The sequence below is a fragment of the Saccostrea cucullata genome, unplaced genomic scaffold (assembly GCF_032062105.1).
Source record: "Saccostrea cucullata isolate Sc308-1 unplaced genomic scaffold, CSIRO_AGI_Scuc_v1 ctg2703, whole genome shotgun sequence".
Classification (NCBI taxonomy): Eukaryota; Metazoa; Mollusca; class Bivalvia; order Ostreida; family Ostreidae; genus Saccostrea; species Saccostrea cuccullata.
This window is the reverse complement of record NW_026935180.1, coordinates 40,876-64,313: the sequence shown is the minus strand read 5'-3', so window position 1 is coordinate 64,313 and position 23,438 is coordinate 40,876. Positions and strand designations below refer to the sequence as shown.

At 33.3% G+C, this 23,438-nt stretch overlaps 1 protein-coding gene across 1 annotated transcript; it reads right to left on the bottom strand.

Annotated features, from left to right (window-relative positions):
* Nucleotides 1-749: 749 nt before the first annotated feature.
* Nucleotides 750-22,366, bottom strand: LOC134242087 (uncharacterized; the record flags this gene model as incomplete). Its single annotated transcript, XM_062724107.1, has 8 exons — nucleotides 22,165-22,366; nucleotides 18,728-18,936; nucleotides 2,939-2,998; nucleotides 2,567-2,834; nucleotides 2,229-2,378; nucleotides 1,923-2,127; nucleotides 1,430-1,614; nucleotides 750-1,007 (listed from the first exon to the last, which is right to left on the bottom strand). Coding segments are annotated over exons 1-8 (1,395 nt in total), but the record flags the coding sequence as incomplete, so codon positions are not given.
* Between the last annotated feature and the right edge of the window lie 1,072 nt (nucleotides 22,367-23,438).

The window sequence follows — 23,438 nt, the reverse complement described above, 5'->3', positions numbered from 1 at the left end:
TTTTAAAAGATAGGATCAGATTTAAACAAACAGAGTGTTACTTTGAAGGCTCTCTGTGGTATAAAAACCTTGGCAACCATTGCCAACGAAAATGAAATATCATATTTTGTACTTGGTATATGTTCCAAGGCTCTTTTTTCTATTATTCGGTCACATTTCATCCTATAATTGCCTTTTTTTTATGTGTATGACTTTATAAAATTCAATGAATATTTTTTTTTTAATTTTGAATACTTTGTTACCATAGTAACGTATGTAATAGGTGATTTACCAAACATGTTTATCATGCATTTGAGACATCTGACCTTCAACGTTTGGAAACAGTCATTGCCAATTGTTTGCATTGCCGCAAATGTTCACTATGGGGCTCTAAACATGTTAAAAAATGCCATTTTTCGAACTTTAAGACATGTTGCCATGGTAACTATAAAACATAGCAACCAATTTTTGCCTGATTTCAGTTTAGGGTATCAATGACTTTTATCAAAGAGAGTTTGGAGAAATTCTGAGACTATGCGTGCCACAGCTCCTATATAAAATTTCAAATCATTACAGAGAATGGCTCTTAATATCTAACTTTACCTTAAATATGATTATCAGAGTTGACGCTTTGTTCTTTGGAACAATATAATCTTACCTTTTTTCTCTATATATTATATTACAAGTCCTTCATATCAGAATAGAAGCCGTATAAACATTTTATTTATTTTGTCATACATGATGGTGTACACACGTTTTGTTTTTCTTACCTTTACTGTACATATCAGAGTCGTCGCTTCACAACTTTCGGTCACACTGTTAAACAGAAGGATTGTGGTCGAGTTTCCAAACGAAGTTCCGTCATAACTTAGCTTGATTATCCAACCATATATGTTACTTCCGGCAGACCGTTTGCGCCTGCGTGAGGATGGAGAATCCGGAAGTGAAACAGTAACGAGGTTCATATGTCGATATGTGACATTTGTAGATACAGAGTAGTCTTGTATATCCATACCGTTGCTTGTCGACTAAGTGGAAAATTGACTAAACTTATTATATAAGTTTGCAAAACTATTATTGGTTAACCTCTTCTACCATATTTACTTTTTAAAATTGTGTTTAAATTTGTGTAAAGTTATAGAAAACAAAAAAAATAAAATTGAATGTGTTTTCCAACATTACCGTTAATCTCATTGCCAAAGCAAAAAAATTATAATAAAGCAAATAATAACATATTTTTACAATTAAATTATATACCCTCAATTTTTAAACTGAAATCAATGTTAGAAATCAAAATCTAAGGAATTTAGATTAAAAAAAAAAAAAATTCCTTTACTAAGCGGTTTTTACTCTGATATTCAAGAAATACATGGCGTTAACTCATTAAATAGTCAAATTATATCATTTTATTCCATATGTTCTCTGCATGTAAATATTATCCTTTTTTTACCTGAAAGTAAGTCAAATGGGCAATTATATTTTCGGAATTAAAAGTTCCCACCACGTTTGTTTTCCTACATGCCCGTTTACTGGTGTCACAGAGCCCGTGCTCGGGGACGGAGAGATCAGAGGGAGGGACCGACAGCTGTGAGGAACAGTCATCCCCTATGTAGCCGTCGTTACACAGACAAGTCTCTGTCAGGAAAACCAGTGTAAGTAAACAATAATTAACATTTATATTAGGGTTAGATTGTTTATCCTTAGTATACTTCCTTTAGTATCATTCAAGTAACAGGAATTAAGTCTCAAACTTATAGAATAAATATTATTCAGTATGCATTTAATAGAAATGACAATGTTATAAATAAAAAAAGAATTATTTATTACAAACTGTCGTAAATGACAAATTGTTTTTAATAAATGAAAATATTTGGAGATAACAAACAGTATTAAAGCTCAATTAAAAAAAAACATATGAATCATTAAACAGTTTTCAGGCCTACCGTTGATACAGGCCCCTTTCTGTGAGCAGTTATTTGGACAAACCATGGTTGATAACATGTCCAGGACACTGACACCGTCGCCATCAGTACTGTTAGAACTAGAGTTATCGGACTTTTGGAAACTCTCGTCACGTGACGCGGTCGTTACACATTCTTTTTTTAGAGTGTCCAGTGTTGCCTCCACAAAGTCTGTGTTGCCTATTTTCTGGACAGATTTTATTTTTAAAAAACCAACATGCTTCATTATGTTTACTAAATAAAATTCCCATGTCAAAAGTTCTAGTAATTTTTTATTAAATTTCTTACCTCAATATCACTTATACAGCCATTGATATACTTTGCTATGCTGGTGTTGACTTGCTCTATACAGAAGGATACAACTGGGTCAAGGGCAAATGTCTTGTTACAGTAGTCCGTGGCTGATGTCTCATTCCAACCGTTTATCCATGTTGCCTCCTGTGATAATTTGTCAAACTCACACAATATACAAATGAAAAAAAACAACTGATTCTTACAAAATTTTGGTAGAGTACATGTACCTTGGAATTAATTTTGTTGATTATATTTCGCAAAATTCTTTTCAAATTCTTTTACTTGTATAATTAATGTGATTAACTTTCAAAAAAATGATTAAGAAGACACACGGGAAGTTCTATTGTGTCATTGTATTCTGGGTCGTAGCCGAACTCCTCCTCCTCGTCATCCATGACGTCATCAGAGTCTACCGTATCACGTTTCCTTCGATTCTGTGAGCAGACGTTCACGGTCTGACTGACACCGCTAGAGCAGGGCTCTGTAGGGGCTTCTAGGTTACATTTGGCGTAGTACTGACGTCTGTAAGAACTTCTAACACTCCAGTACGAGGAACAAGTACAAAATTTTGTCTGATAAACAGGATCAGTTTTGGTAACTCTAAAATAACAAGTTGTCTTAAAATTACATTTAAAATATTTGATATTTTTAGTATTAAAACGTATGATTTGTGAAATAAGAAAAAAAAAGATGTTGACACATACGCTCCATCACCAGAAAGGGCCCTTGGGTTCTTTGCAAAAAGACTGTCTCTCCAAGAAACCCTGAAAAAGTGTTTTAATTTAAATTAGACAAACATTCCTTGCATGACGGTAAGGGAGCATGGAGAGATTTACATTATACAAACATTCATTGCATGACGGTTACGGGGCATTGTGGCAACGCACTTTGAAAAAATTTTTCAAAGTGCGTTTAAATTAGACAAAATCAACTCACTTTGAAAATTTTTTTCAAAGTGCGTTAAATTTGGGACCAACTCAACGCGCTTTGAAAATTTTTTTCAAAGTGCATCATTATATTTTACCATGGAGACACTTAACGCACTTTGAAGAAAAAATCATATTTTAGTCAGGGAAAGATTTTATTTGTTATTTATCTTTCAAAAAACTAAGCCTAACCCTAACCTCAAAAATAAATTGTTTTTACTCCCGTCGAAAAGAGGAGAAGACGGGTATAAGATCCCTCAGTCCGAATCTTTATCTTTCTAATTCATAGGTGTCGGTAACAAACGGGGGAGGGGAGCAATAAACCTAAAAAGGGTACGCTGCATTTCCAATGCTTATACGATGTATATATCTTTCCAAAATAAGTGGGGGGCTTAGCCCCCCCCCCATCCCCTCCCCTGGCCCTTCGCCCAGTCTCGATGTCTATGCTATACTCAAAGCATTCATATAATTATGTATTTACCTAACTGGTTTGACGTTGAAAACTTTCAATAATAAATGAGTTAATTAAAACAAATAAAAACTAGGACAGTAATAAAACGTATGAGAGAAAAAGAATTTTCATAGTTTTGAACAATCCAATAGGCCCCTTTTTATAATGATAAATGCTAGGTTGCTTGAAGCTGTCCTCTGTAAGTGCCCCCTATACACCTTTACATCTACTTAGAACTAGAATTAAAAAAAGAGAAACTAATTAATGAACTTAAGCAATCGTCACTCTTTTTTTAAAACCCTTTAATTTTCCCTTTTATTTTATCAAAACCTTAAATATTTTAAACGTCAATATCTCAGGTCCTACGGTGACTTTATCATAAAAAAGTTATCAAACCAGGATCTGTTATTTATCATACCGATTATTTGAAGGAATATTGATCAATCTTTACATTTTTTTTTCGAAGTGCGTTAATATGGTCGATATTAACGCACTTTGAAAAAAAAATATTTTTTTCCAGGTGCGATAGCTTGGTCCCAAATTTTAACGCACTTTGAAAAATTTTTTCAAAGTGCGTAATTTTTCAAAGTGCGTTGTAACAGGGCATGGAGATGTTTTCAGCTGTAAAAAAATTATATTTCAAACAACTAGTTGATCATTATACTTTTAATATAAACAATCCTTTTTTTTTTTAAGGTCTTCCGCTCAGGCGGAAGACCTTCTACTGATTCTGATGGTTAAAATTATTCCCTATTCTTCTTTTTTTTTTTTTTCCTAGACGCCAACTTTGAGACCTCGTAACTCGCTCATTTTTTAACGGATTTCGCTCAAATTTTCAGAGTTTTTGGACGTTACAAAACTCAATTAAAATGTTTTCATACATTTCAAAAATTCCCTTCCGCTTTCGAGTTATTTCCCTTTAAATGAAAATTTGGTACTGTTCGTTTCCAGACAAAGGCTCAGAAACGACAAAAGCTGGAGCAGAATGTCAACTGCATTTAAATACTAGAAGAATTGAAGTTGTGCACATCGGTTTTTCTTTTTTGATTTCTGCGCTCAAAACGGTGCTAGATAGGGGTCAAAAATGAGAATGCCTAAAAGCGCGAAATTTTTCATATATTTCCTTGTGTACCTTTTAAACTAAAAATAATTTGTTAAGACATGTTTCACAAATATTGTGCATAATTTTAAGATCTATCATTTGACATCATTAAAAAGGGGCTGGCCCCTCAAATTAGGGGTCAAGGGAGCATAAAAGTTTTTGCATTATAACTCAAAAACGGTAAATATTTCGATATGGTTATTGATTCGAAATGGGTTCTTTAACATCTGATTGATCTCATGAAAACGTTATTTTGTTCGAATCTTGTGTTATTAAATGAGCAGCAAACTTTATAATCCATGTACAGGTAACTGATTAATTTTATACGGCAAGTGAAGAATTCTTTATGCGTACGCGTATAACACGTATTAATAGAGATTGTTCTATCTGACGTATCCGTATCCGTATACGTATCCGTATCCGTATCGAGGTATGAGAGGCATCTCGATCCCGATGTCTAAACCATCTGATTACATTTCCGTCGTTTCAAGTTTGGTTTTTAACCTTATTCACTAAGAAATAATATGTAGTGTGATTTTTTTTAATAAAAACATATAAGTTGCTGTACACGTCTTCTGCATCATGTCTTTTTGGGTGGAGGGGGTATAAAAGTTTAAAAATAAAATTAGAAAAACAGGTATGATTAGAAAATATTTATAGATCGACCTCTCTCTCTCTCTCTCTCTCTCTCTCTCTCTCTCTCTCAATTTTAGGGTATTCATTCTTCATTCTTGAAATAACATTTACAAGAACACGACATATCCCCAATAATATATAATTATATGTACAGTTAAACCTCTTTATCTCAAACTTGTAAATTGTAAATACATGTAGTTCTACATTAACTGGGAAAGATTTAATCAAAGTGCAAAACAAATGTATATGGGGGATTCACTGAAAATGTCCATCCTCATTTCCTTTTTTATCATCTTCTATGCCATTCATTATCACGTATTTGATGGTCATAGTTCTCCAGAAAAAATTTGGATATCTGGTAATTCGGGGGTAGTTTGAATACACTCCCTAAATTGTAGGTCGATAACCGTATCATGGGCGTCGGAAGAAAATAGGAAGGGGAGCTAGTTGAAAGGGGGTGCTAAACCAACAAAAAAAGATAAACCCCAATTTTAATTGCCTATATATGATGTCTATCTTTGCAAGAAAGAGGGGGAGGGATAAGACGCCCCTACCCCCCCCCTTCCCGATTCCGACGCCTATGCGTATCCAGGGTTTCAAGGAGCTTGAGAAATGACTATGTACAAGATCTGAAAGTGTTGCATTTAAACGCTGTATATTTTAGACTTGATTGATTAAACACTTGTCGATAAAGGGGGAGGAAAATAAATGTTAGGTTATGATGTATCTTCCTCTCTTAAACTATTCTTTTTGCATATTAACTTCTTTTCATGAAATTTACATGATGGAGTTTTTAGTAAACAAAGCAAGCTCTGAAAAACTCACCCTTAAATGCTATTGTGTGTGTAGGGGGGGGCTTATCGCCCCCCACCCCCACTTTATTTGCAAAGATGGACATAATATATATTGAGGCGTGGGATAAGCCCCTTCCCCACTCTCAACAGGCATGTTGTATTGCAGTTAACTTAGATGTCGGAACCGGGGGCTAGGGGGCGTACCCGCCCCCCCCCCCCACTCTTTTATCCAAAGATAGACTTAATATAGACATTGAACATCGCTGCGTAGGTAAAGCCCCCTTCTACCCCCCCCCCCCCCACTTTCCACAAACATGTTTTAGTTTAGGTTAAATAAATGTGGAAAGTGGTGTTGTTAGGAAAAAAATTGCGAGTGCAACTAATACCCCCCTCCCCCACCCCACCCACCCCCCGAAATAGGATTTTCGTGTTTAGACGGACAATTCCTTTTTTTGCCTGTCATTTTTTTTTTTTTTTGAAGGAATAACAAAATATTTCTTAAATAGCCCCCCCCCAATTACAAATTACAATTTGCTGCCGACGCCAATGGTTAAAGTAGGGTAAGTGGGAGTGTTTGAAAATAAAATTGTAATGAAAAAAGTTCGAACCCCCCCCCCCCACACACACAATAGTATTTAAGGATTTTGGACAATGAACAAAAAAAATTTCTTTTTTCTGCTTTTTCAGGGCTGAATTTTTCTCGCTTTCAATTAGCCCCACTCCCTACTTTCAATTTCCTTCCGACGCCAATGTGAGGGGAGGTGAAAAGGAGGGAGTTGAACTGGCTATTCAAAGCATATACTCAGAACTTGTAACGGTCCTGAAGCAAATTATGAAATCAATTTGAAACTCTCTCTAAAACGGATACATAGTTTTATTGATCGCGTTGATGATAAGGTATTTTGTATTTCAGTTTGTGTGTGTGTGTGCGTGTGGGGGGGGGGAGGTATTTATTATGTTATCAGTTACGTGTAATGGTATAGTGAAAAATACAGAATGAATCAATAAAATATCCTGATATTATGAGAGAAGAAAAGGAGAAAGGGGATTTTTCAACAAATATTCGGAAACAAAATGAAATTAATTTTAAACTTGGTTTCATTTTCTTTTTTTTTTAATCAATATTTTTCTTCGAAATGATGGATGTTTACAGCAGTTTAGTATTTTTATAGAAAAAAAATTACCATTTGTTATTTTTCAATGCAAGACTGTGGTTTATTTAAGTAACCACAAACAGAGATGGAATTGTATTAAATGGTTTAGACTTCGGGATCGAGATGCCTTTCATATCTCGATACGGATACGGATACGTATACGGATACGGATACGTCAGATAGAACAATCTCTAATGAAATAAACTGGATACAAGTTTGGCTTTCCAGAAAGCCTGAAATGTCATCTCTTTGGTATCAATAATGTCAAAGAAATAAAACAGAAAGGGGAATACTAGTATTTTAATGCAATTAATATATGGATTATTATACCTGAAGTTCCCGGATGACTTATTCAGCAAACAGAAAACTTAGCTGACAGAAAATTTAACATAAGCAAGAGCAGTCCAAAGATTATTCCTACCCATGTAGCTTAAGTATTTAAACCTTTCGAAAGAAGCCAATACCTACGTTTTGTTCACTTTTATGAAAAGTGAGGGGTAGGGTACCATGCAGTAAACTTATCAGTGGCGTCCAAGGTCAAAAATCCTATTTCGGGGGGGGGGGGGGGGGGTAAAGCTTTTTTTTCAGTGTCAACTACTTTTGGTACCCATTCTAATACTACATTTTCGGTACATCACTGAAGTGGGGGGGGGGGAACCAGGCTTTCAATTATTACTATAGTATAAGCAAGGTTGGGAAAAAAGTGTGTGTGTGTTGGCGGGGGGGGGGGGGGCTGGCATCCCTGTTGCTACGCCCCCTGGTGATTTAACTATGGATACTACTACAAATCTATATATAGAAATCACGTCATTGTCAGTTCTCCTTGTGTGGCTTACCAATTTAATAAGGCATAATATTGAGGATCAATATATATACAAGAAACATATTGACGCAAGCGTCAAAAATCGGCCGCAAACCAATTAATTTATTCTTTCATAATACAATTAAAAACTAAATTCTTATATTTATATCTGTTAATATATATCCCTATGACATTAAACATTTGAATACGACATTCCAGGGTTTTCTTCAGTACATAATACCTGTACATTGCTACATGTACAATGTATTTAAGCACCTTACTCATAGTCCTCTGCGTCCCCGCACTCAGTTTCATTTGTACAAACGAACTCTGGCGGAAGTTTGATGTTGAAGTAGTTTTAACACTTAACCATAAAAAACTAACGTTTAAACTTATCTAACTAGAGATAGTTTAACTTTAAATAAAACGTAACAACTATGTGGGGCTCCTCGCTCGCTCAGAGGATGTTGAAACCCCCAAATTCCCTCTAGATCCGCCACTACATTTTTTCTCTATCTTGTTTTGGTGTGAGATGTGGCGGGAAAAGGCTTGGCATATTGTAAAACGCGCTTTATCCTTGTCGGAGTAAAATCTCGTAATATATTCTGTCTGATAATAAATAAGATTAAGTCATAGTTTTGAAAACTTTCCGTATTAAAAGTACATTGTATATTTATATTTACACGTCATTTTGAATTATATATACAACAAATCCTGTTGAAGTAGAGAAAGTAAATTTGTTTATACATGTATATAACGCGGCCCTTGCTTTAGACTATGCCCAACATGTGTGCTTATTTCTCCGCACTTCAGTTACGTCGGAGTTTGTCAATCAGGATTGGATGAAACATTTAACCCCTTATTTATAAAATTTTAATTTTATGATTATTGTGCGTTTTTGTTTAACATTTAAAAAATCTTTCTTAATATTCTATTACATGAATGTTAAATATTTTTTATTCAAATTGTTCTAACTCCGCAGAAACGCACGGCGACTTAAAACTTTCATATCATATAACCGACCGCCTCCTGGCGGCCGGTAATGACACACTAAAACTTTAGTTATTTATAAGCATCGTACTTCTTTTCTTTTCAAGGCAAATAGCCCGAAACCGAAAGTAGATCACACACTTCTAAGCTAGTTCTTCTAAAAGAAAACCAGTTTACAGGCTACTTGGTACTCCTTGTGTAGATTCTCGCTTGAGATATCGTAAAACATCGAGGATTCTCGAAAAAATAATGGAGGCTAACACTAGGACTTTACTTCCGGCATACAATCTTAATGTGTCATCTCCCGAGGGAGATGACAAAGAATAATATACTTAACTAAATTGAATGTTAAACTTTGTTGAGATAAAGTTTTTAACGTATTCTCTAGCTGGATGTCATACAGATTATTCAGAGACAACTTTCTCATTGTATTTAGTTTAAATTACAAGACGGGAGATAGGGAAAATACTTATCATCTTTCATTCGATTGATACTCAATGTAGCATTATTTAAACGAAAAAAAATCAAGCTTAAAATAATTCACTGTCATTTAATTCATGCATCCTCAATTTTCCTCGGACCTTGGCTGTTTTTGTTTATAGTTGTGCAACCCGTTTATCGATCGTGCATTGACCTATATACATTCCGGAGGTCAACATTACCGCTCTTTGATTTTTACGCGAGTCTCAGAGTTTATCTAAAACGATGCTAGTCATCGATTTACTCGGTTTAAAATCAAGAATTTGTTATTTGCGTAAATCGTAAGAATATTTCTAGACACAAATATCAAGGTTTTCTTGAACATGTATGAGTATTAAAAGATTTAAAGGCGTTAAATGTCTGATTCTATTCTTTGACGAATGAATAAAAGGCGCTGCGTTGCTCAGGTACAGATGATTTCTCTGGACGAGTCCATCGGTTACACTGAAAGGTGACGCAGGATGACCTATCGATAACTGCCAATTTCGATAGTGGTTGTAATTGCACATGTACATAAATTAATGTTGATTTCTATACCCTTGTGAAGTCCATTATAGTTTCGTTATTTAAAGAATCGGGTATATCACAACTGCAACTTAATTGTTTTTAATTTGAACGGATGATTCTATTATTGGAAAGGTACAAATTTTTTGGCGCCGTCGTCTTCCTCTCCACTTTGAAGTAATAGAATCGTTACATGTATACGGGCCTATATCAAGTTATTCTAATTGCTTAATTTATCTCAGAAAAATTGCGATTTTGTTTATATTAGCAATTACAAATAAACATGACAAATGCACACAGTAAATTGTAAGTGGAAGTGACGTATTCAATTCTCATGAAAATCGAAAATTAAATTAAGTATTAACTTTGAGTTTTGCATAATTAGCTACATAACTTATAATTGTATTTTTCCGAATGAAATGCTCATAGATTTATTTTATTTCCTCGAATAAAAAGCTAGAATATCACAATGACACGATTTTATGTGCATGTACATGATATTAACTAAGTACATGCTGTTTTACACAGAAGAGTACCCAACATGAGCTTTAAGAATACGAGAAAAAAAATGAATAATTAGAATTTTTTCTAACAAATACAAAATTGGTTCCTGTAATTTCACACAAATGTTCCAAGCCATTCTTTCGTGTTTACGGCAGATACGGCAGTTCGTCGAACAAACGCAGGAGAATCAACTCCACCCCAGAAAAACACTAGGGACTCTCCGGGGAGTGTGAACATGTACCAAACGTGAGAAACTGCGCGCAGAAAAGGAATGAATTAAAAATTCTCTCATTAAACTGTTGCGGTATAAAGAAAAAATTAAACTATCCCGAGTTTCAAGAGCTAGTGAGTCAATATGATATATTGTGTTTCCAAGAAACAAAAACAGATGACTTAGATATAATTGAAATCGATGGGTTTGAAATAAAGATGAAAAATAGAATTAAATATGGTAGAGTGAACTCTGGAGGTATAATATTAGCATATAAGAATGAATTAAAAAACTTTATTAATATCCATGAAACAGAATGTAAAGCTGTACTGTGGCTAGAAATCTCAAAAAAATATACGCTTTTTGAAAAAAATCTACTTATCGGAAATATATATATACCTCCAGAAAATTCAAAATATGGTAGTAAGGATTTATTTAGTACAATTGAAATAGAGATGCAAGAATTAGCACATAGTGACAAATATGTTATGTTAGCAGGTGACTTCAATGCTCGAACCGGAACAGATATAGAAATTTTCAACGTTGATAATAAAAAAAATGAACAATTTAGTGAAATCTTTGAAACCATGAAAGATGAAAATTTCCTTATAGACGATGTGTTAGAAAGAAACAACGAAGACAAAATTCAAAACTCATATGGTAAACTTTTATTGGAAATGTGCAAATTAAATAAGTTGTTAATTGTAAACGGACGTATTGGCGATAACTCATTAGGAGAGGTAACGTGTAAAGGTTCGAGCACTGTAGACTATTTTCTTTGTGATTATTTTCTTCATAAGTATATCATGAATATGCAAGTTCTTGAACAAAACAAATTATTTTCTGATGTTCATAAACCTATTGCTTTGTATTTAAAACTACAAAAAAATGATTTCAGTATGAATTGTTCAAATACAACGGAATGTGTAGAAAAAATCAAACCATGGGATCCTTCTAGGGAACATGTATATGTACAGTCTATTGATACTGATCAACTAAATGAAGTTGTAGCAATGTTAGATTTAAACAAGTTAGAAAACGCTACGGACGGTGTAATTAATGAAATTGTGGAAAAATTAAATAAGATATACATAGATGCAGCAAAAATTTCTATAGGCGTCAGTAACGGTAAAGGAAAGAAACAAATAAATAAAAATTCAAAGAACTCTAAACCTTGGTTTACAAAAGCTTGCGATAAAGCCCGAAAAAAATACCGGAATAGCAAAGCTTATTATTTTAGAAAACGTACAGAAAATGCACACAAAAAATATAAAGAAAATGAAAAAAAATACAAAAAAGTCATAGATAAAGAACAGATAAAATATAGAAACAATTTTAGTAAACATTTAAAAGAAATAAAAAATAAGAACCCCAAAGAATATTGGAAAATAATTAATAATTATAAAAAAAGAAATAAACACGAAGAAAATACACTAATAGACATAGATACACTATATAAATATTTTAAAGATTTAAATAAAGCTCCGGAAATAGATGAAGAAATTAATCAAATAGTTGATAATGATATCTCTAGCTTACAGTCCATAGATCTTAACCAAGAACTTAACAAGTATATAAATCAGGATGAAATTAAAAAAGCTATAGAAAAACTAAAAAATAGTAAATCGAGTGGAGAAGATGGTATAAGAAATGAATATATTAAAGCAACGCAGAACATGATGCTGCCAATTTATGAAAAATTATTTAATTTAATTTTTTCATCAGGTAATATTCCCTCTTCTTGGTTAGAAGGAAATATTATACCAATATATAAAAACAAAGGCGAAAAAAGTAAGCCACAAAATTACAGACCAATTACAATTCTAAGTTGCGTTGGAAAACTTTTCACATCGATTCTTAATGAGCGACTAAATATATTTTCTGATGAGTTTAAAGTAATACATGAAAATCAAACAGGCTTTAGGAAGGGTTATTCAACAATTGATAATTTATTCTCAATACATATTTTATTCGAGCTTCTTAAAACAAAAAAGAAAAAACTATTTTGTTTGTTTGTAGATTTTGAGAAAGCTTTTGATAACGTATGGAGGAAAGCATTGTGGTTTAAACTTTTATCTCACAATATTAACGGCAAAATGTATGACATTATTTTGAATATGTACAGTCAGATAAAATCCAGAATTGTCTATAATGAAGAACAGTCAGATTTTTTTCAATGTGCAAATGGTGTTAGACAGGGTGAAAATATGTCATCGTTTTTATTTTCTATGTATCTAAACGATTTACACGATTTCCTGAATGCATCCAATATCGAAGGTTTATCAACTATATCAGAGATGTTTGAAAACAAACTTAATATATTTTTAAAATTATTTGCAATCTTATACGCAGATGACACTGTATTGGTTGCAGAATCTTCTGAAGAGCTACGAAAACAACTAGATAGCTTCTGTATATATTGTAAAAAATGGAATTTAAAGATAAATATCGACAAATCGAAAATATTAATATTCAGTAAAAGTAGACGTGAAGAAAATATACAGATGCAGTATGATGATAAGAAAATAGATGTAGTAACAGAATTTAACTATTTGGGAGTTATATTATGTAAATCTGGCTCTTTTATAACGGCAAAAAAGAAGATAGCTGAAAAGGCAACAAAAGCATTATACGAAGTATTAAAAAAAGGAAGATTACATAACCTATCAATACAGTGTCAACTAGATCTATTTGATAAAATTGTGCAACCTATTTTGTTATATGGATGTGAAGTTTGGGGATTTTCAAATAATGCAATAATAGAAAGGGTTCACCTAAAATTTTGTAAACTTCTACTCCATTTAAAAGATTCAACCCCCGATTTCATGATATATGGCGAACTTGGCCGACACCCCATGGAAATCCAAATAAAAACGCGAATGATATCTTATTGGTCAAAATTAATCACTGGAAAGGAAATTAAAATTGCAAATTTATGTTATAAATTGGGCTTCATTATAAATCAAGAAATAGGAGGGAAAATTGTTTGGCTTGAAAATATTAAAAATATCTTAAATAACTGTGGACTCTCAAATGTATGGCTTGAACAAAACCCAATTAATATTAAATGGTTAAAGGCGAAAGTTAAACTCACATTAATGGATCAATTCAAACAAAGTTGGCAATCAATCCTTCAAACCTCACCCAAAGCTTTAAATTATAGAATATACAAAGACGAACTAAAATTTGAAAACTATTTTAATATTTTATCAAAAAAGGACTTAATAACATTCTGTAGATTCCGAACGTGTAACCATTATTTACCAATTGAAAGTGGACGCTGGTTTAATATACCAAGACAAGATAGAATTTGTCCCCATTGTAATTTAAAAGAACTCGGAGACGAGTTTCATTACATATTAAAGTGCAACTCGCTACAAACAGAAAGAAAACTATGTTTAACAGAAAAACACATAAAATTCCAGAATATAATTAGTTTCAAAAACATTATGAATAACAATAAACACTGCTTTCTAAGAAAATTGTGCTCCTTTGTAAAGAAAATAAATAAAATATGCTCCCCGGCCTAAATTCCCATACTTCACATTTATAGTAACCTACAATTTTTTTTTTTTGTTTTGTTTCTTATTCACGCATGCCTTTCTAGACCTATTGTTGTATATAACATCACCTATGTGTTTTTTGTAGTCTCTGTACGCTATTGTAAAATGGTGAAGAGATTCAAATAAATGATTGGTTGATTTTAATGTTTACGGACTAAAAGAGATTAAATTACTAAATTTCCTCTCATTGCGATACGTAACCCCCCTGAAATGATACAATGCTTTCCTTCAGAGTCGAGAATGGCAGGTCAGGGCAGGTGTTGAAATCCATGATGATTAATCCATAACCTATTATAATATTAACCAATAATCATATGCGATATTGTTTTTAATTCGCAGGTTATCAAATAAATTTAAAAAAAAAGGTCGGCAAAGATTAGTATGCGTTACTAAACTTTCTTTTTCACAAACGTTTTAATTTCTAAACTTGTGCCGATTAGAGTGTACAATCGAGCACCAAAGTGTGTACATGTACTAGTTGTTACCAGTTTTCGCTGCATTTGATTTCCCGAATTTTGCATTGCATTTCCGACAATTAATAATTTTATTTGTTACATTCAGTGTTTTAATTCTGGAGTTTTACACTATTGTTTTTAGCAGTTCAACGTTAACAACGTTAATAGATTATAATTGGAGAAAGTAACACAAGTGATCTATAAAACGAAAGTCAAGCAATAAAAAGTTAAAGTTTGTATTCTGAAAAATAAATCAAGTCAAGTCACACAAAACAAAGACAGGTTGAAACGCTCACACATGGACATACACACAAACGTTTTGGTAACTCGAAATAGTCCAGAGCAAAAATATATTTTCTTGATGACGGAATGTCCAGTACATCTAATGTTCACGTCCGGGATAATCCACGGCAGTTTTATCACACGTATGCAATTATCATACAAATCGAACGCTCTTTGAGGTTGAGGATTGACACTAATTCCTTAGATAAATACGGAGTGACAAATTCCTTTTTACTGTCTTAACTTAACTTGATAGGAAAATAATTTTAGCATATGTTGAAAATAAGCATTAGAAATAATTCTTTTCATAAAATTCAATTCTGTTACATTTCAATTGAATTTGTAAAATTAACTTTATGACGATTGTCTAGCTGCAGATCTGTAGCTCGCTAGCTGTTCTAAAAAAATTGAGATGGATCACCAGAGAGCTACAGTGCCGCCCATATTATCTCAAATTCAGGCTCAGAAGGACTATTAAAAACGGTTGTAAGGAATGTTTAACTGTAGAAAAATTGAAGGAATTTGCTAGAGACACACGGTAAATTATATTTTTAGATTCAAGCAGTTGAAAAACACGAATATTGAATATAGCTTCAGCGCAATTTTTTCTAATATTTTCTAATTTTTTATTTTTTATTCGTATTTCTCAATTTATCATGTCCAAATAACGTGTCTTTATTTTTATTAGGGCACATTAAACCTTATTTGTCAACCAGTCTGACAGTGTCCATCTGTCACGAGAACTTTAAACTTGATAATAACTATTGAATGAGTTGAAATAGGACTTTCATATTTCACATGTGCATTATTTGTGACATGTGATTTTCAAATATACTGTGATTTTTAACTCTGTGACCTTGATCTTGGAGCTTGACCTACTTAAAAAATAACATTACTTTAATTTGACCATAACTATTGAAAGCTTTCATTTTATAAACATGTACATGTATAACCTGTGTCAACGCCTTTGAAAATTCATTATGATTTTGACCCTTTGACCTTGAAGTTTGACCCGCTTTTCAAAAACATTAACTGTAGTCATACCTTTTAAATGAAAAGAGATCGAGATCGATAAGGGCTTTTATTTTACCACTGTGTATTACCTGTAACAACATTTTTGTAAATACCGATGCACTGATTTTGACAACGTGACCTTGACGCTTGACTTACTTTTCACAATTTCAATCTTGATCATAACTTTTGAATGAGAAGAGATAGGTTTTTCGTATTACACAAAAATCAAATGTATGTAACCTGTGATAAAAACTTTCAAATACTAGCATATAATAAACTTTGACCTTGAAGTTTAACCGGCTTTTCCAAAATTTAAACATTGCTTAAAATTGACCATGACTTTCGATAAAGGAAGGATAACGCGTTCATACCTAGATTTACACATTTATACACGTATTAGCTGTGACAAGGCCTATCGAAAAAAGTATAGCTTAAGAATTCGTCAATACGGTAGCACACAAATGGGCTTTGCTTATCACCAGCGTGTGTCATGGTGTGACTTAAGGTCATTTTAACAAGGTCAAGGTCGCAAACATTCCTTTACTATCTTTTTTAATAGTAAAAATAGTAAAAACTTAAATAAGATGAGATCTACCCTTAAAAGATTGCTTTAACATTAGAACGTGGCATGACCTTGACCCAAGGTCATTTCTCCCTGTACGCAGCTCTGACGGAAGACCTACTCGTTGCTTTGCAACGAGCTCGGCTCTAGTTTTTTTTTGTTTTTGTTTTTTTGTTTTTTTTTTAAAGATTTTCTCTACCTGTTTTTTTTTTTTTTATCAGGAAGAAAAAATGAATTTCTAATTTTAAGTGGGTAAATGCTTTTTGTGTTTTCTAGAGTCTCGTTTTATGCTTGATTATTAGTGTTTTATGCCGAGTCGGCAAAATTTTACCTATATTTTGGCGGTAAGTCTCGTTTTAAGTTAATGTGGGAGGATTTATATATATTAATTACATTTATTAAATTTTGCATTTAACTACGTTTCTAAAATAATTGAACGATGTTTTTGAGATTAAAGTAGGTTAGTTAGTGTTCGCAGGTGGATTGAGTTGGTGAGCATTTTCTTTGATTTACTATTGGTTAAGAATTTTCATTGACTGTTTTCATAATGAACCATCAAATAAGATCGTTCCTTTTGTATTATAAGCTAGCCAAATCTAAATTCAAATCACTGCAGATCCGGCGCCCTGATTAGACACTTCCACCTCGCACAAGGTATTTTATTATTATACAAATATGGACTCAATGTAGGTCAATATGCATTTATAATGACCCAGGATGACAGATATTGACCGAAGATACATGTAGTATATCGACCGAGGGCGCTAGCCCGAGGTCGATATACTTCATGTATCTGAGGTCAATATCTGTCATCCTGGGTCATTATAACTGCATATTGACCGTGCATTGAGTCCATATTTATTATATTATATAAATAATAATTTCCCAAATTTATTAGTGCAATATATATCATCCTATTATTTACAGAGATAGTATTAACCATAAATAAGTTGAATGTAAATGTTTCAGAATTCATTGAATATTACTCAGAGGAAATTGTTTTGGCAATAAATTTCCCATATCATAATAATGACGCAAGATATCTATCTCCGAATAACACAGAGTACCCCCTCCCCAAGATTGAAAATCGCTCTCGTTTACACTTGCAGACGAAATGCACTGACAAAATATAAATACCTATGTCTTCTAAGAATAGATACAATCTTACATGGTATGCTTGTCTATATTTTCTTTAGTCTCCGTTATCGCGTACACAGCGTCAACACTCTGCTGGCTGAGTGGAAAGGTCGAACTCAACCATGAAATGGTATGTGCAAATTATTCCCGAAAAATATTCACAAAAATCCTAGTAATTGTTTTGTATTATCAGTCTCAGAGTTCTTCACTATATGTTTTAAATTTTCCTCACCTACAACTTGCGAACTTCCATGTTTGTCTAAAGCGAAAGTGAAAACGAGGCAGCTCGCGCGAGTCATTATTCGCTTTCAGTGGTCGTTATTAAAAAATAAGTACTTCGTATTGACCAATCAGATTACCGGATTTCACAAAGTTATATAATATATAATTATAACTTTAAATTACACTTTTTTTAGTAAATGAACGACTAAGATTATCAGTAATAAAGTTTAATATGTATTTACTTGTCATACGTAATGCATTAATATGTATAAATTGTATAATGTACTTATATTTTTTTGTAGAATCACCTTATATGTTTTGTAAATAAATATAGAAACATACATCGACATCTTTATTTCACTCGGTCACATTAAGATGTTATATAAAGATATTTATATTGCTTTTTTTTTTTAAATTTGCATCAGAGAGTACCAGTATCTGTACGGAAAATGCAATTAAATTGAGCGTTTAGTTAATTTATCAATGCTATCAAATTAAGAATGCTTAAAGTGATGAAAAATAGAATATTAAACAGCAGTTTTCAGTTTAATTTATCTTGTATCCAAGGACAGATTAATCTAACTGCGTAAATTACCAAATGATTAAAACTCATATATGTTTTTTTTTTGTTATGAAGAGTCCTTATTGAGTATTTTTCCTATAATATACTGCGCACCTGAAATAAGACTGAATTTTATTCGTACCTCCAAGACAGAGTGAATTTGTTTTTGTTCCAGGTTGAGCTGGACTCTCCCCTCGGGATAAAATCGTCATACCGGTCACCATTATAGTTCCCACACATGCCCTCTACGTTCTGAGCGTCCAGGGTAGAGGAGACTATTTGAATAGACGTGATCCATCTAGACCTTCTATTAATGTAGAAGCCAATCTCAGTGCCACTTCCCAGCGTCACCTAGAATACATCGAAATACATGTATTATACAAATACTGCCGTAGAAACCAATCTCAAAAACCACTTTCTAGGGTTACCTGTAGTACTTTAATGCGAATATATATGTTCAAGAACAAACATATTGAATAAGTAAGAAGAGTTAATATATATATTAATAACATGAAGTATAATTCTGTTAAATAAAAAATGCATGTAAATGTCCTCCTTTCGTTGGGTTTTTATTTTTCTATCCTCTCTCTAGTTGTTCTACTGACGATTTATCCATGCATAAAGATCAGACATTAGATACATCCTTGTCTTACCATAGTTTAGCATACTCATATCGTAATCAAAGTACTGAAAGTACTCATGGGAGTTGAACATTGTTATCTGAAAGATCTCACAGGAAGTATAGGAACATCTTCATGCATTCAGATTCAAGTCAGCTAGAAATGATTTGTTAGAGATACAAAACGAAACATTAAAAATGATTTCTATTGCATTTAAATAGCCAAGATCATGGGACTGCTCTTAAATTAGCTGCAGAATTGTAGCTCTCCGAAAAAAAAAAATTGACAGACCGGAGAGCTACAGTGCTATCCATTGAAAAAACTGTACATGTATGTTTATTGCGCACGAACAGTTAAGTTTAGTTCTGGATTAATTCTTTTTATTCTTACCTCAACAATTTGACCAAACCAAACAAACAACCCCCATCACCAAAAGAAAAAAAAATTCAATCTCGAAAATACTATTTTTGTTGTTAGGTTTTAAACTTCTTTCAGTACCATTTATGACTAAAGCTCAAACACTACCCTAATATTTCTGAAACATTTGAATCAAAACGCCCCCTACTCTCTTTAGAATGTGTACAAGATATTTGGTCCCAAGAAACAAACAAATAAACACTCTATATATTCGATGTTACCATCACCAGACACTAGATTGTCATTTTTCTTCCTCTGATTCAAACAAGTATTTGCTATTGTCTTTTGGGTATGAATGTTTCTTTTCGGACACAATAATTAATTTCTATAGAACTCCGTGCTTATCTATTTTATCAAATGTATACATCTTTATAACTTAATCATCAAGTTTTGTTATTCCATAATTTTAAATTTCATTTCAAGTAATATCTAGGTAGAAGTAAGTATGTCTGAATACTTTACATTTTTTTGTTTAACGTTCGATAATTTTTCAATCACATTGAAACACTTAGTTACATGTAAGTCTACAATTTTTTACCTATACACGGCTCTCAAAACCATTGAGTAGTGAGGGATCGTTATGTGCAAGCACATACTGCGACATGGGATTTCGGTTTATATTGTCTCATCAAAAGAGTTAATCTCTAAATGCATCCCGCAGGATTCGAACCTGCGACGTAAGGATCATTTAACACATTACGTTGAATCTCTAGAGCAAACTATTTTAACAACTGCGCCACGCGAGTGAGACTTAAAGTTTGTGATTTTGATTTGATTCAAATGTAATTAAAAATCAGACATAGTTTAACGAGCTACTACAAGATAAACTAGAGGTACTGTGAGCGATGAGCTCACTAAATGATACCCCCCGCCACCCATATGATTATAACTGGTGAAAAAATGTTTTCCTGTGGCCGGGAAACCCAAAATATGTGTCGGATCAAAAAGTAAAATAGGAGGTGCACAATGGCAATATGTAATAAAGATTCTGTGAAAGTTGCATCAAATTTCATTCAGTGGTATGAGAGGAGTTGCGGATAGGAAATGGGTACCCCAAAGCGTAACAGACGGACGGACGGACAGACCGAAGGACAGACAGACGGACAGACGTACAGACGGACGGAATTAACGATTACTATATACCCTCCCGCTTTTCAAGCGAGGGTATAAAAATAGTTGTAATCATGAGGATCGATCTTTCTCACATTTCGATCATTGGGATTATCATACCATTGTGTCTGTGCATACGCATGTATTCATTATACCCCCCGCTTGAAAGCGGGAGGGTATATAGTAATCGTTAATTCCGTCCGTCCGTCTGTCCGTCCGTCCGTCTGTACGTCCGTCCGTCCGTCCGTCCATCTGTTACGCTTTAGGGTACCTATCTCTTATCCGCAACTCCTCTCATACCACTGAGTGAAATTTAATGAAACTTTCACAGATTCTTTATTACATGCCATTGTGCACCTCCTATTTCACTTTTTGATCTGACACATATTTTGGGTTTCCCGGCCATGGCAAATCATGGACTTTGTCATCAGTTATAACCATATGGGAGGCGGGGGGTATCATTTAGTGAGCTCATTGCTCACAGTACCTCTAGTTAATCTTATAATAACTGTTTTAATTATATAATAAAATCAAATGATACAATTTATAAGGTAATACTGCAATACAAGTACACACACACATTTTTCAAGTTCAGATTTGGTGTTGTACACATGACCAACTGAATGCTGTTAAATTCATGAAATTAAGGATGCAAAATTAATGTCATTTGAAATTTTGTGATCGTATATCAACAAACTTTAATGCTATTATTTTTTTCCCTTTACCAACGTAAAAAAATGAGTTGCATGTATCTGGTTTGACAAAAATTTTCCAGTCTAACAGATCATTTTACTTGTCAGAGCAAATAAATATTTTCCGCAGTGTTTTTTTTTTAAAGAAATGTTGTTCTGTCTCTTTATTGCTGAAATAAATTGAAAGAAGTTTGGTTAAACCTTAGCGTTCCTTTCCTTACATCTTTGTTTACGTCTCTATATTTAGACAATCGCGTCATTGTCAAACCAGTTAGACCAGTTGTTGCTCCTTGGATGACCTAGCACTTTTTGTAATGAAGCGTAGTGGAGTCAGCCGCGAGGATTGCCGAATGATAAATGTCGGAAAACTGGGACTTTTTTTTCATACGGAAATCAAAATTTATGTGTCATTTCTCAAGAAAGATGACAAAAACATGCTATTCAAATTAAGTTTAATAAAATTCTATTTCATTTACTTTCAAATCATTTATGAAAATTAGATTAATTCAGAAAAATGACATGGACTATTTTTATTGCTGAAGTTTCTTCGAGTTTATATAGACTGGTACGAGTTTGTATTGAATATCACAGGGGAGTAAATTGGGCGACACAGAAACACCACGACGACCGCTATATAATTCATTGTACAATTACTGCGCTAGAAACCGCGTGACAGCCTAGGGAGTCTGAACATAGTTCAATTCCCAAAAATGTAAAATGAAATGAAACGTTAAACTTACCCTGTACCAGGAATATCTTTTCTGCACCACCATTTCGTCTTCATTACAACCGCTGTACATTTCAAATGGAATTCTCTTGAGTTTTTTTCGTCGGTATGATATTTCTACGCAGGTGCGAACAACATACAAGCTACTTCCGCTTCTAATTGCAACACCGCATGCACAGGAAGCTCTTCTCCAACGAAAGCACGAAGAGTATAAGACATGGACCTATTCAACAGAGAGAAAAATGATTGCTAATTAAATCAATGAATGTCCGTATTGGAAATCACCTGGAATTTTAAATTGAAACATACAGAATACGGCAATTTTTTATGCTGGTACATAACGAATTCTCCAATTCTCTGGTTGGAATAAAAACGTCGATCAAAGGTGGAGAGGTACGGATCACTGAAGGAGTAGCAGTAGTGTCCTCCCCATTTAGATTTATCATAGACAGAAACCTGCAAATTGAATCTGTACATTTATATAATGAATTCTTTAACATGAGATAAGCGTATTTAAAGATTGTGATCTTTTTTGTTAAGTGCTAGGGATTTTTTAAAAATATACTGAAATCTTTAAATATATATAAGATCATGATGTACCCATATAGTCTGCGGAACATAGATATTATTCCAGGCATTAGAAACATCTGTTGGGTTTGTGGAAGATTCCAGCTTTATTCCTCCGTATCGCCTCCGCCAGTTGCGTCTTCCATCTACGTACCCTGTGATGTTGAGTTGTACGGGTTCCCGCCAGTACTTGTACGGAAAGGACAACATGCAGCCATTATCTGGAAATGCTACATTCAAATTGGTGATACCGTTCCGACACCAACGCCAATCCAGGGAGCGGATGTGTAGATTTCCCTTACATTTAGCCTCTTTATCAGAATCTGTCATTGAGGCAGAGCAGCCAACCGGAAGCGTACTTGTGACCGACACAGAAACGCTTTCTCCTTCTTCAACAGTGGTCCATGTTGTACTGAACTTAAATTTGAAAAAAAACACGGGACATTATATGTTTACATTGTAAATAACCAAGCTTTGCATGAAAAATTTAACGTTTAAAAAATTAGGTTGACAAAGATTATATATATATATATATATATATATATATATATATATATATATATATATATATATATATATAGAAGTCCATGAATTCACAGTGGTCGGTATAATTGTATAGTACTTTCAAATGAAAAAAATGAAAAAATGAAAGCGCTAATGCTTTACTTTGTTGTCTTCGTGTTTTCTTTTTAATTATTTTTTTAATATATATATATATAT